The sequence below is a fragment of the Plecotus auritus genome (assembly GCF_963455305.1).
Source record: "Plecotus auritus genome assembly, chromosome: 4".
Taxonomy (NCBI): domain Eukaryota; kingdom Metazoa; phylum Chordata; class Mammalia; order Chiroptera; family Vespertilionidae; genus Plecotus; species Plecotus auritus.
In genome coordinates, this window is record NC_137775.1 from 49,717,994 (window position 1) to 49,729,702 (window position 11,709).

The 11,709-nt window shown below is 42.5% G+C and overlaps 1 protein-coding gene across 1 annotated transcript; it reads left to right on the plus strand.

Moving 5' to 3' along the window:
• Positions 1-1,201: 1,201 nt before the first annotated feature.
• Positions 1,202-6,388, plus strand: NDUFAF4 (NADH:ubiquinone oxidoreductase complex assembly factor 4). The gene is made up of 3 exons (XM_080664070.1): positions 1,202-1,371; positions 1,874-1,977; positions 4,395-6,388. Exons 1-3 carry the CDS (start codon positions 1,236-1,238, stop codon positions 4,677-4,679), a joined length of 525 nt encoding a protein of 174 aa, XP_080520196.1. The 5' UTR covers positions 1,202-1,235; the 3' UTR covers positions 4,680-6,388.
• The last annotated feature ends 5,321 nt before the right edge of the window (positions 6,389-11,709 follow it).

The window sequence follows — 11,709 nt, forward strand, 5'->3', positions numbered from 1 at the left end:
TACCTGGACTCTTTTGTGTTTAAGCGATTAAAAAACAAAACAAACAAACTTCATTTTTCTGAACATATCTGGGAACACCAAAAACAGCTCTGCAGGCACCGTCTGTGAAAAATATTGTAGCTTTGTAAACCCTGCTACTTCCTGGTAGGTTCTTTAACATGGATTAATGGCAATATTTAATAAATAAAGCCAGCAATAGTAACCCATTCAGAAATGGAAGGAAGGGAAAGGGGGAAAACACAACACCCGTGTATTTTTTTTCCCTCGTGTTTAATTGGCTATTCCTTCCATTAAGTTGCACGATTTCCCTGGCTTAAAAAGAAATGAGTAATGCAGGGAAAAACGGGAATGACGCGGTGACTCAGCACTTAATAGTATAGACAAATAACACAAATTAATATTAAAAAATAAAGAGAAAAGAAAGGGCAGCATAAGTGAAATTAATAAAATTAGGTCAAAGGAATTACAACAGCGGGTTGTAAAAAATCAAGAAAAGGAGAACACGGTGGCTCAGAAATGCACCAGGTAAGGGGACAGAAAAGTAAGGGGTATTTAAATAAGAGTGACAGAGAACAAATATTCATCCAAAATGAATACACGCTCATTACGTTCCTTTCACAAAGTCAGGAAAGGGCACTTTTCGAACCTTCCTTTATCCGGTGCAACTAATTCCATCTTTATTGGCTCCTCTTTCGCTGCATAGACCTGTGAAAGGATTTCAAGGTCAATTTCCTAAGACTTCCTTTACTCGTCCAGCAAATTTGGAATCACGTGGGAAGCTTGAGCCAATGCCGGGCCTCACTCCAGGGAATGAAATCAGAACGTGTGCGGGGCCTGGAACTGTTTTAAAGCTTCCCGGTGTCTCCAGGCGCCTCCCCAGCTGGGAACCAGCGTGAGTCTGAGCCCGAAGCTCCGCCCCGCCCCGCCCCGCCCCGCCCCGCCCCGCCCCTCCGCCTGTTAGCCCCGCCTCGCCCCTCCGCCTGTTAGCCCCGCCCCGCCCCTCCGCCTGTTAGCCCCGCCCCGGAGAGCGGCGCTCCTTTTGCTTCATTGGGGCGGCGACGCGGCGTGAGCCCTCCCGAACGCTAGGGGGCAAACTGCGCGCACTCAGCTCCCGTTCTCCGTTCTCCAGCGCGCGGCCGGGTCTATCCCTGCCTTGCGCATGCTCGATGTGTCCAGAGGTCGCCCTTGCCGGGTTTCCCACGTGCAGCGTGAACCTGAGGGCATCATGTAAAAAGATGGGGGCCGCAGTGATTCGCGGGATCAAGAACTTCAACCTGGAGAACCGGGCGGCCCGGGAAATCAGCAAGGTGAAGCCCTCTGCCGCCCCCAGGCACCCCTCCACCAACAGCCTCCTGCGGGAGCAGATGAGCGGTAAGTGGTGCAGAGGCGCGTGGGGCCGGCTCGCGGCTCCCTGAGCAGGTGGTGGGCGGGGCCGCGCGGGTGGATGTGAGTCCAGGGCCGGGGTGGCCGGAGTGGGCCGCAGTGGCTGGGTCCGCCGAGCGCGGACGGTGGAGCCGCCAGGCCGGTGACATTGAGCCAGTCCCTTAGGCCCGCCTTGCAGTGGCGGCTCCGCACCTCGCAGTCCCGTGGGTGACGTCTCGCGTGTGCCCCCGCCGCCGTGGTCCTCGCCGGCTTTTTGTCTGCCCGGTTGGCCACTTGCTACAAGGGAATCAAACCCCAAAGGAATCCTGTGCAGCGTAAGTTTTCAGTAGGTGTCTTCACAGAACGACCTGGCATTTTCGTTTGCTTTAAAATACATTTCGTACTGCTCAAGTGATTGTTTCTTAACACAAAGAGTGACTGTCGTGTTTAGGGGCTCAGAGGGAATTCTTATTTGGTTTTAATTTTGTTGACATTCTTTTTCTTTCCTTAGGCCAAGCGGATATTAAGGGAGAAATTGGTAGAAAAGATGACAAATTGCTGTCATTACTGAAAGATGTGTACGTTAATTCCAGAGATCCTGTGTCTTCTGCGCAGGTAATGTGTGTTTTAATTCAGTGAAGAATTTAACCTTTTGGACTCCAGGAAAATTATCGGAAAAGTGTGGCAGGTAGTAAAAGAGAGGGAGGTGCTCTGCAAGTGTAACGTGTCAGTGTAGTCGTGACCAGAATACAGTGCACTGGCAAAGTTTAAACCCCGTGGTCTAAGCAAGACACACAGGCCTCAGTGCACTGGATATTTACCAAAATTCCAAAAGATTTGTGAAACTATCGATTGAATGCAACTGTGTGAATTATTTTATATTATTTCAGAATTTGTAAGATTTGGCAAGGTACTCCTACTGGTTGTCATTTGAATGACCAAAGGAGAGCTTTAATACTGTTTTCTTGCCCAGCTCACGTGGTTCAGTGGTTGAGCCTTGACCTACGAACCAAGAGGTCAGAACCAAGAGGTCACCGTTGGATTCCCCATCAGGGCACCCGCCTGGGTTTTGGGCTCTATCCCCAGTAGGAGGTGTGCAGGAGGCAGCCGATCAATGATTCTTAGCATTGATGTTTCTATCTCTCTCCCTCTCCCTTCCTCTCTGAAATCAATAAAAATATGTTTATTGATTTACCCTTCAGTGTATTGAGATATGTTCTAATTTTGGGGATTCTTTTAGTGGTGCATTGGTGGTGTTTGTTTGATTTTTAAGAATATGTTCAGATATGATACATAGAAGAATACATTGAGAATAGGAATCTATGTGTAAATCCATAAGTAATTAACTTGTAGGTAGTAATGAAACTGAAGGTGGCATGTGGGATTACTTAGGAAGAGTAATAGAGTATAGGGTGAAAAGAGGGCCCAGGCCAGAACTGGGGGCACACTAACATTTAAGGGGCAGATGAAGGGAAGGAGTCCACAAAGAAAACAAAGAAGGAACCACTGGAGAGAAAGATGGGAAACCAGGAGAAGGGTGGCATTGAAACCAAGCTTCAGGTGCTATAGTAGTTCACATAAAGCCGGAAAAGTGTCTTACAGATTAGAAATTTTTTAAAAAATCATTATTTTTGTAAAGCTTAACTAAAAGGAAAGAAACTGGTCATAAAGGATATATTGGGTTTGGGTTTGTGGATGTTTTTAAAGGTAACTACAGCATTTTTACATTTGGACCAAACAGCAGCATTAGGCAGGATACAAGTGAAAGCAAGAGGAAAAAAGGGAATGAAATACAGAGCACAAATTCAAGGATTAAGCTTGGATGGTCCAGTAAACCCTTGATTCTGCGAGTCTCAACTTAATGGACTAAATTTCTAGTCCATACGTCATGTGAAGATTAATATCCTGTTAACTTTAAAATGCTTTTAACCAAGATTTACTTATAATTAAATTAATAGGCTATTCTGTTGTTATGAATTCACTGTTATTTTTAACAAATTTTAGTGAAAAGGCCATGTGCTGGAAAAAACACCATAGTAATTTCACTGACATAAATAAATATTACATATCTGCAACTATAGTCTACATATTTAAATCCAAGAGTCACAGCTCGGTGAATGATCACGCTTCATCACTGGAGGTATATGGTTCCGTTGACTGTGGCATGACTTTCTGCAGCAGTTTTAAGGAGTGAAGGCCGATGTTCCCATGTGAGCTAAACCACGCCCCAGCTGTGTGCATTTGTTTACTCAAGGTGAATGGTTAATGCACATATTTACTAGACCTATTCAGTATAAATTTAAAATTATAGTAGTACATATAAAAAAACCTTGCTGTGAAATTAAACTTTTCATACATACTTAATTTAAATTACACATGTCTACATAAGTAAAACTAGGTAAACTAATTTGTTAGTTTTTTAACATACGTATTCAGAAAACCTACTTTACTATATAACGGACTTTCAGCTTTAATAGACACCTCCTCGCCCAAATTAGTCTGTTATATCGAGGTTTTACTGTACAGACAGGTGAAAAGATGGGTGTGCATATAATGTTTTATGTATGTTTGTTGGAGTATTAGAAGCGTTTGTTTATTTTCTCTGAAGAGGGAAAACCTCTAGCAATATTTAAATTCATTCCTGGTGTTTTGAGGCATTGAATTTGAAATGCAAAACTTAGAATCAGAATGGAGATCATCAAGTAAACTTAAAGTGTCAGAGTCCTGCCCTTCTAAAGCAGTCTTAACCTAATCCATTGTTGTTCTTTTAATATACAAATGAAATATTGGGAATAGATGGTATACATTCAAGTATTTTCTAGAATTTCTTCATGATGGTTGAGCTATAATGATTAAATGGTGATGTGATTGCCATTGAACTGTGGCTCATCATAATGAGAAAATGTAGTTTGGAGCATGTGTAGTACTTATTTGAGGAAGAATAGTGGAGATTTGAGAAGCATGTCTATAGATGTCAAATCTTTTCTGTCATCTTGAAAGCCTTTTTGTTTGCTTTTGTCTTTTGATATTAGGACAAAGATGCTGGAACATCTCAACAGCCAAAGGAGTTCAGATTGCTGAAAGGCAATCATTTTGACATAAATATTGAGAACATTCCCAAAGGCAAAGTTTCCATTGTAGAGGCTTTGACACTTCTCAATAATCATAAACTTTATCCAGATACATGGACTGCTGAGAAAATAGCAGAAGAATACCATCTAGAACAGAAAGATGTAAATTCCGTTCTCAAATATTTCGTTACTTTTGAAGTCAAAATCTTCCCTCCTAAAGACAAGAAAGCAATTCAAGCAAAATGAAGGAACTCTTGGAATTACTTTTCCTGTCCCCAGCCCTGTTTATTTTCTCATTTTTAGCATATTAAATTATATAAATTACTGAATGTTTAAAGCTCCCTCCTTATGAGTGCATCCTATTTATTGACCTCGGCTGATAGAATAAATTTTGTTTTCAACTTTAATTTGGTTTAGGCGTGTATTCGGGTGTAATATCAGCATGACTAACTAGCAGGTGTATAAATTTATTTCAAATAAAAGAGTTAATTTTAAGTGTTATTTTAAGCATATCAGCATTTAAGTTGGTCATATGACCTCTTAGGAAGTGTCCTGAATCCCTTATTTGACACTTAAAGTTTAACTTCCCAGTTCAGGTGGTTAGTTTATTCTTCCTATGGAATAGTGAAAGTAAGCTTTCCTGACTCTCATGACTGACATTTTCTTGTTAGGGAAAGGGAGGCTTGACAGTGAGGTAGAACAACAGTATTTCCCAACTAAAGGCAGACAGGAAACTGGATACAAAACCAATAGAAAATACATTTTTATTACTACCGGGAATAAGGATTAGTAAGGCCTTTTTTAAATTTTGTTTTAAAATACCTTAAAATTATAAAAAAGAATTAGTGTTTTAAAATTTTAGCAAATCTGTACTTTGACAAGCACACAGGTAAGTCCAAGAGCTTTCAGAGGCAGACAGTAGTGGAAGCTATCTGAAAAAAATAACTTTCTCTAGATTTAATGTAAAAATGCAAGAAAATTTTAAAGAATGGTTAAATCAAAGAACCATGATAAATTTGGTGACCAAATATACATATTTTCTAATTTAAATGCTGGTTGAAAGAAAATAGCAAGTAGAAGCATAAAGCATAAAATGTGATCATTGGAAGGGACCTGGGAAATTGTTGCTGCATTTAACAAATTTATGAGCACAACAGTACTAGTGTCTTGAGCAAAACTGTCTAAGTCCAACTCCGTTATGTTACTACCTGTGAGATTTTGGCTGGATTGGGTAATCTCTTGTAGAACGAGTTTCTTCTATAAATGATTGTAATGCTATCTTAACTCTAAGGGTTACTGTGAAGATAAAAATAATAAAAGATAACAAATATGACTTTCTTTTGCAGTTGAGAACAGAGGCCTAAGGAAGTTTCATGACCTATTTACAATTATGACATAGGCTTAGAATTTAGGTTTTCAAAATCATACTGTTATATTTTTCTGCTGTGCCATTAAGAAGGTGCCCATTAAAAGGGCAGAAGGTGTATATGGGGGAATATGGTAAGAAAAATTCCAGATTATCACTGTCCTTCTGAAGGAAGATAAACATTCATTACTTCCCAGGAAGTCCCTTGGAAATAGTATAAGAGACGTGAGGCCTTCAGCATGATGATGGAATTAGGTGTTTTTAATACTAAGAGCAAAATTGACTGAGATGGGAATTTTAAGCATGTTTTCAAATGCAGTTTCATTATGTGACTATAGTTTATATTTAATTAAAACTTGTTCATTTTAAGAAAAGAATTCAGTATAAAATTACATTTTAAAACTCTGGTAAATTAATCATCAAAACTGCTATCCTTTATCAAATAAAAATCAATACTTGAATCACTAAGACTGCTTGCTATTTCTGAGTCATTTTTCCTATTCAAATCTATACTGTGGTTGGGCAGCTGTAAAAATGTGGCTGTTATGTGGTGTCACATGATAAAATAAAGTACTTCCCATATCATTCATTGGTCTATTCCTGTTTTTTATTACATACTAGTAGCCCTGCGCACGAATCTGTGTGCCTATAGCTCGCTGCTGCCCTCCAGCAGTTCTCCACCTGCTGCCCCATCCTTCTGTAGCTCCCCCCCACCCTCCCTCATAGCTTGCTGTCCTGCCCCCTCCTGTAGCTCTCCGCCACCTGCTTGTAACTCGCTGCCCCACCCTCCTGCTGATCTGTGATCCAGTCGATACGCGGTTGGTCATTATGCTCCACGGCATAACAACCATTTGCATATTACATCTTTATTACATAGGATAGGAGAGTGTTTGGGTAGTAGTGGTATCGCAGAAAGAGTGGAGTTAGACCCAGAAAACGTGCCTATAGATCTCAGCAACACCACTAGCCATGTGATTGTGGAAATGTCCTTGACTGTAAAACAGGTAATACTTGCTAACATCTTAAAAGCAATTCTTGTACTAGGCAATGATCTAGGTACTTTATATGTATTAGCTTGCTTAATATTTACCACAGGTCGAGGATAAGTACTGTTAACCACATTTTATAGGGAAAATTGAAACATGGAGATCTAAAGTATCCTTTCAAAGCTACCCTCCTAAGTGTTGGAACCTGCATTTAAACTCGAGTATGATGATTTTCAACTCTTTTCATCTCATGGCACACATAAACTAATTATTCTGTGGCAAACCCAAAAAATATATTTCTTCCTGATCAGACAAGAAAAATTGGTTTAATTTTGATTGATTTACAAAAATAAGAGTAATTACCCTTTTTGCTCCCAAGTGACTTTAAAAAAAGGTGCCAACTTACCACCATACACAAAGATAAATTCAGAATGGATAAAGGACTTAAACGTAAGATGGGAAACCATAAAAATCTTAGAGAAATCCATATGCAGCAAAATCTCAGACATATGCTGAAGCAATATCTTTACCGATACAGCTCCTAGGGCAATGGAAACTAAAGAGAAAATAAACAAATGGGACTACATCAAAATAAAAAGCTTTTGTACAGCAAAAGAAACCATCAACAAAACAAGAAAGCCCACTGCATGGGAGAACATATTTGCCAATGTTATTTCTGATAAGGGCTTAATCTCCAACATTTACAGGGAACTCCTACAACTTAACAAAAGGAAGATAAACAATCCAATAAAAAAAATGAGCAACAGACCTAAAGAAATACTTTTTGAAAGAGGACATACAGAAGTCCAAGAGACATATAAAAACACGCTCAAAGTCACTAATCATCCGAGAGATGCAAATCAAAACAACAATGAGGTACCATCTCACACCTGTCGGAATGGCTATCATCCACAAATCAACAAATAACAGGTGCTGGCGAGGATGTGGAGAAAAAGGAATCCTTGTGCACTGCTGGTAGGAATGCAAACTTGTGCAGCAACTGTGGAGAACAGTATGGAGTTTCCTCAAAAAACTAAAAATGGACTCCCATTTGACCCAGTGATCCCACTTCTAGGAATATATCCCAAGAAACTGGAAACACCAATCAGAAAGGCTATATGCACCCCTATGTTCATAACAGCACAATTTACAATAGTTAAGATTTGGAAACAGCCTAAATGCCCATCAGCAAATGAGTGGATTAGAAAACTGTGGTACATCTACACAATGGAATACTACGCTGCTGTAAAAAGGAACTCCTACCATTTGCAACAGCATGGATGGACCTGGAGAGTATTATGCTAAATGAAATAAGTCAGTCAGAAAAAGATAAATATCACATTATCTCCTTTGTGGAATATAATGAACAACATAAACTGATTAACAAAAATAGACAGAGAAGCATCAATCAGACCGTCAAACCTCAGAGGGAAGGCAGGGGAGGGTGGGGGTAAGGGGGAGAGATCAACCAAAGGACTTGTATGCATGCATATAAGCATAACCAATGGATACAGACACTAGGGGGGTGAGGGCATGAGCAGGGGTGTGGGGGGGGACAATGGGGAATTGAGGACACATGTAATACCTTAATCAATAAAGAAAAAAATTAATAAAGCATTTTAACACAGTATTCAAACAAATTTTTAAAAAAGCAGGTACCTATACTTGTATATGAAAATTTCTGATACCAAGAATTAATCAGACGCAACCTTATTATATGATGTGACCAGTAAGATGCAGCTCTATTATATCACCTATATATTTACAGTTCAAGTCAGGGCATTCACACTGGATGGCTATTGTATTGGCTGTTGCACACTTTTATTTGACCATCTAAAGGAAGAATTTAGTGCCCCTGACTAAATAGTCAGGTATTACATGTTCTAAAACTTCTTGCAGCATACTGGTTGAAAAATTGCTGCCTTAGTAGGTTATTTTTAAAACCTTGTGCTCCTAACTACTACACACTATATTGCCTCCCTGGGATTATAATGATTAAGTGAGATGGCATGTGAGGTGCCTGGTATGTATGGAGCCAGGACTACACAGTGACTCCTATGAGAATCACCTGTGGAGCTCTGGAAAAGTACATGATGGAGCCCTGTCTGCCATGATAGACTGGTTTAATAAGTCTGAGCTCTTTGTTGATGGGCTCTGGGTCAGGGATGGTTTTAGAATAATTAATTACAATGGCACCAGACTATCCAAACGATGTATGCTGACCCTCTGTGCAGGCTGTATATCAGTATTGTCTGGGTCTAAAGTTTACTTTCTGCATCATGAAGAGAAGAAGAAAAGAATTCCTGGAGATGAAGATTTGGGGTCAGCAAGGTCTGGCGAGGAGGAAAGGAGGTTAATCATAAAGTAGGCAGAACAGGGATCCAGGAAGTTGATAAAGGAAAAGCAGCCCAAGTGGGTGGATTTGGCAAAGTTTTACCATAAACAGGGCCACCATATAATTTATTGCCCAAACAGGGACACTTGAGAGTGATAAGGGCACCAATTAGATTAGGACAACAGGGACAATAGCATGAACTGGAATGTCTTGAACAAACTAGGCAGTATGGTCATTCTAACCACAAAGACAATAGTGGAGGTCTTGAAGGCCATTTGAGATCTGGATGCAACCCTCTTACCTCCATCAACACTGAACACTCAGAAATGAGCCATCTATCCCAACTAACACTTGTGAATGGATATCCCCTCCTCCATATTTCTCCATGCCCTTAAACACCAAGAAAAGGAGGTTGAGGCCCTGGACAATTGGTGGCGTGATGAGAAATCTTCTGTACTCGTACCAGGATGGTTTGAACTGAAGTGGCTCAAAGCATGCTGAATTGGGATTATGCCTAAAGACAGCTTGTGTACAAGCTGAAAATGTATAGGAAATGAGCATGTTAAAGGATTAAAATGGTTTGATGCATCTTAAACAGCTATCACTTATTGCTTGATAGCTGCCCTTATCTTACTAACAGGATTGGATTACTTGTTAGGAGTAATGGTGAAATATTAGATCTAAAGCCTATCTAATAAAAGAGTAATATGCAAATTGACCGTCAGTCCAACACACAAGATGGCCACCACAATGTGGTCAAAGATGGCTGCCCCCATGTGGACACAAGATGGCCAGTAGGGGAGGGTAGTTGTGGGCGATCAGGCCAGCAGGGGAGGGCAGTTGGGGGGGACCAGGCCTGCCAGCGAGGGCAGTTGTGGGCGATCAGGTCAGCAGAGGAGGGCAGTTGGGTGTGAGCAGGCTGGCAGAGGAGGGCAGTTGGGGGGGACCAGGCCTGCAGAGGAGGGCAGTTGGGGGGGACCAGGATGGCAGAGGAGGGCAGTTGGGGGAGACCAGACCTGCAGGGGAGGACAGTTGGGGGAACCCAGGCCTGCAGGGGAGGGCAGTTGGGGTGGACCAGGCCTGCAGGGGAGGGCAGTTGTGGGTGATCAGGCCAGCAGAGGAGGGCAGTTGGAGGGGACCAGGATGGCAGAGGAGGGCAGTTGGGGGAGACCAGGCTGGCAATGGAGGGCAGTTAGGGGTTACTGTACCAGCAGGGGAAGGCAGTTGGGGGCGACCAGGCCTGCAGGGGAGGACAGTTAGGGGCAATCAGGCTGGCAGGGGAGAAGTTAGGCGTCGATCAGGCTGGCAGGGGAGTGACTAGGTGGTGATCAGGCTGGCAGGCAGAAGTGGTTAGGAGCAATCAGGCAGGCAGGCAGGCGAGTGGTTGGGAGCTAGCATTTCTGGATTGTGAGAGGGATGTCCGACTGCCTGTTTCGGGCCTAAACAGGCAGTTGGACATCCCTCAAGGAGTCCCCGATGGAGAGCGTACAGGCTGGGCTGAAGGACACATGTTCTCCCCCCCCCACCCCACCCCCAGCCCCGTGCATGAATTTTGTGCACCAGGCCTCTAGTCCCTATATAAAAACCAAAGCTTTACTTTCAGAGCTTTTGGGTCACTAATTCCAGGGCTCTTCTCTATTTGCCATTGTCACTGCTCTAGTAATAGAACTATGTCTTGGAGCACATATGCATAGAATTGGAGAAGAGAGGCTCACCAGTTAGAAGAACAGGATCCTGAGCAGAGATGAAGTTGTGTAATTTTTAATGTAATGATGATAAGTAGGTAATATTAAAATTGCTTCCTCTGAGGAAAAAGGCAACACATTGGTCATTATAAAGATTAATAATTTTGGGGGGAGAAACCAAGATAGCGGCATAGGTAAACACCTAAACCGCTGCCTCGCACAACAATTTCAAAACTACAACTAAAGGACAAAACAGACATCATCCAGAACCACAGGAAGGCTGCCTGAGTGGAAATTCTACAACTAGAAGGAAAGAGGAAAGCACACTGAGACTCAGAGGAGCTGCAGGAGGCAGAGGTACTGAGACGCGTGCGCAGAGAGGGCTGGAAACTGAGTACACAGCTGGCTTTCTCAAGCGGGAGGGAGACAAAAGCTCCCGACTGCACTGAACTCCAGTTCTGGGCAAGACTCTGGGGACCCAGACTCATACGGGGAGAAACTGGACTGTCAGGAAAGAGAAAAGCACACTGAGACTCAGAGGAACTGTGTAAGGCAGAGGTACCGAGGCGCATGCGGAGAGTACGTGGCAGGCTTTCTCAATTGGGCTTTCTCAACCAGGAGGGAGACAAAAGCTCCCGACGGCTCTGAACTCCAGTTCCGGGCAAGACTCTGGGGACTCAGACTCATTCTCAGAGAAACTGGACTGTCTGGCAGCAGGCGAAACTTGAGGATGGTATTCTCTCAGAGGTGCTTGCAGCGATTACCGTGGGACACCGAGACCCAGGGGCCTCTTAGGGCAGGGCTGATGGGAAGCCATTGCTGTCTGCTCCACCCTGAGACACCGCACCATCCAAGCTGAGCATAGAGGCTTTTGCAAGTCTTGTCTCATAAGGGTGTCTCCAGC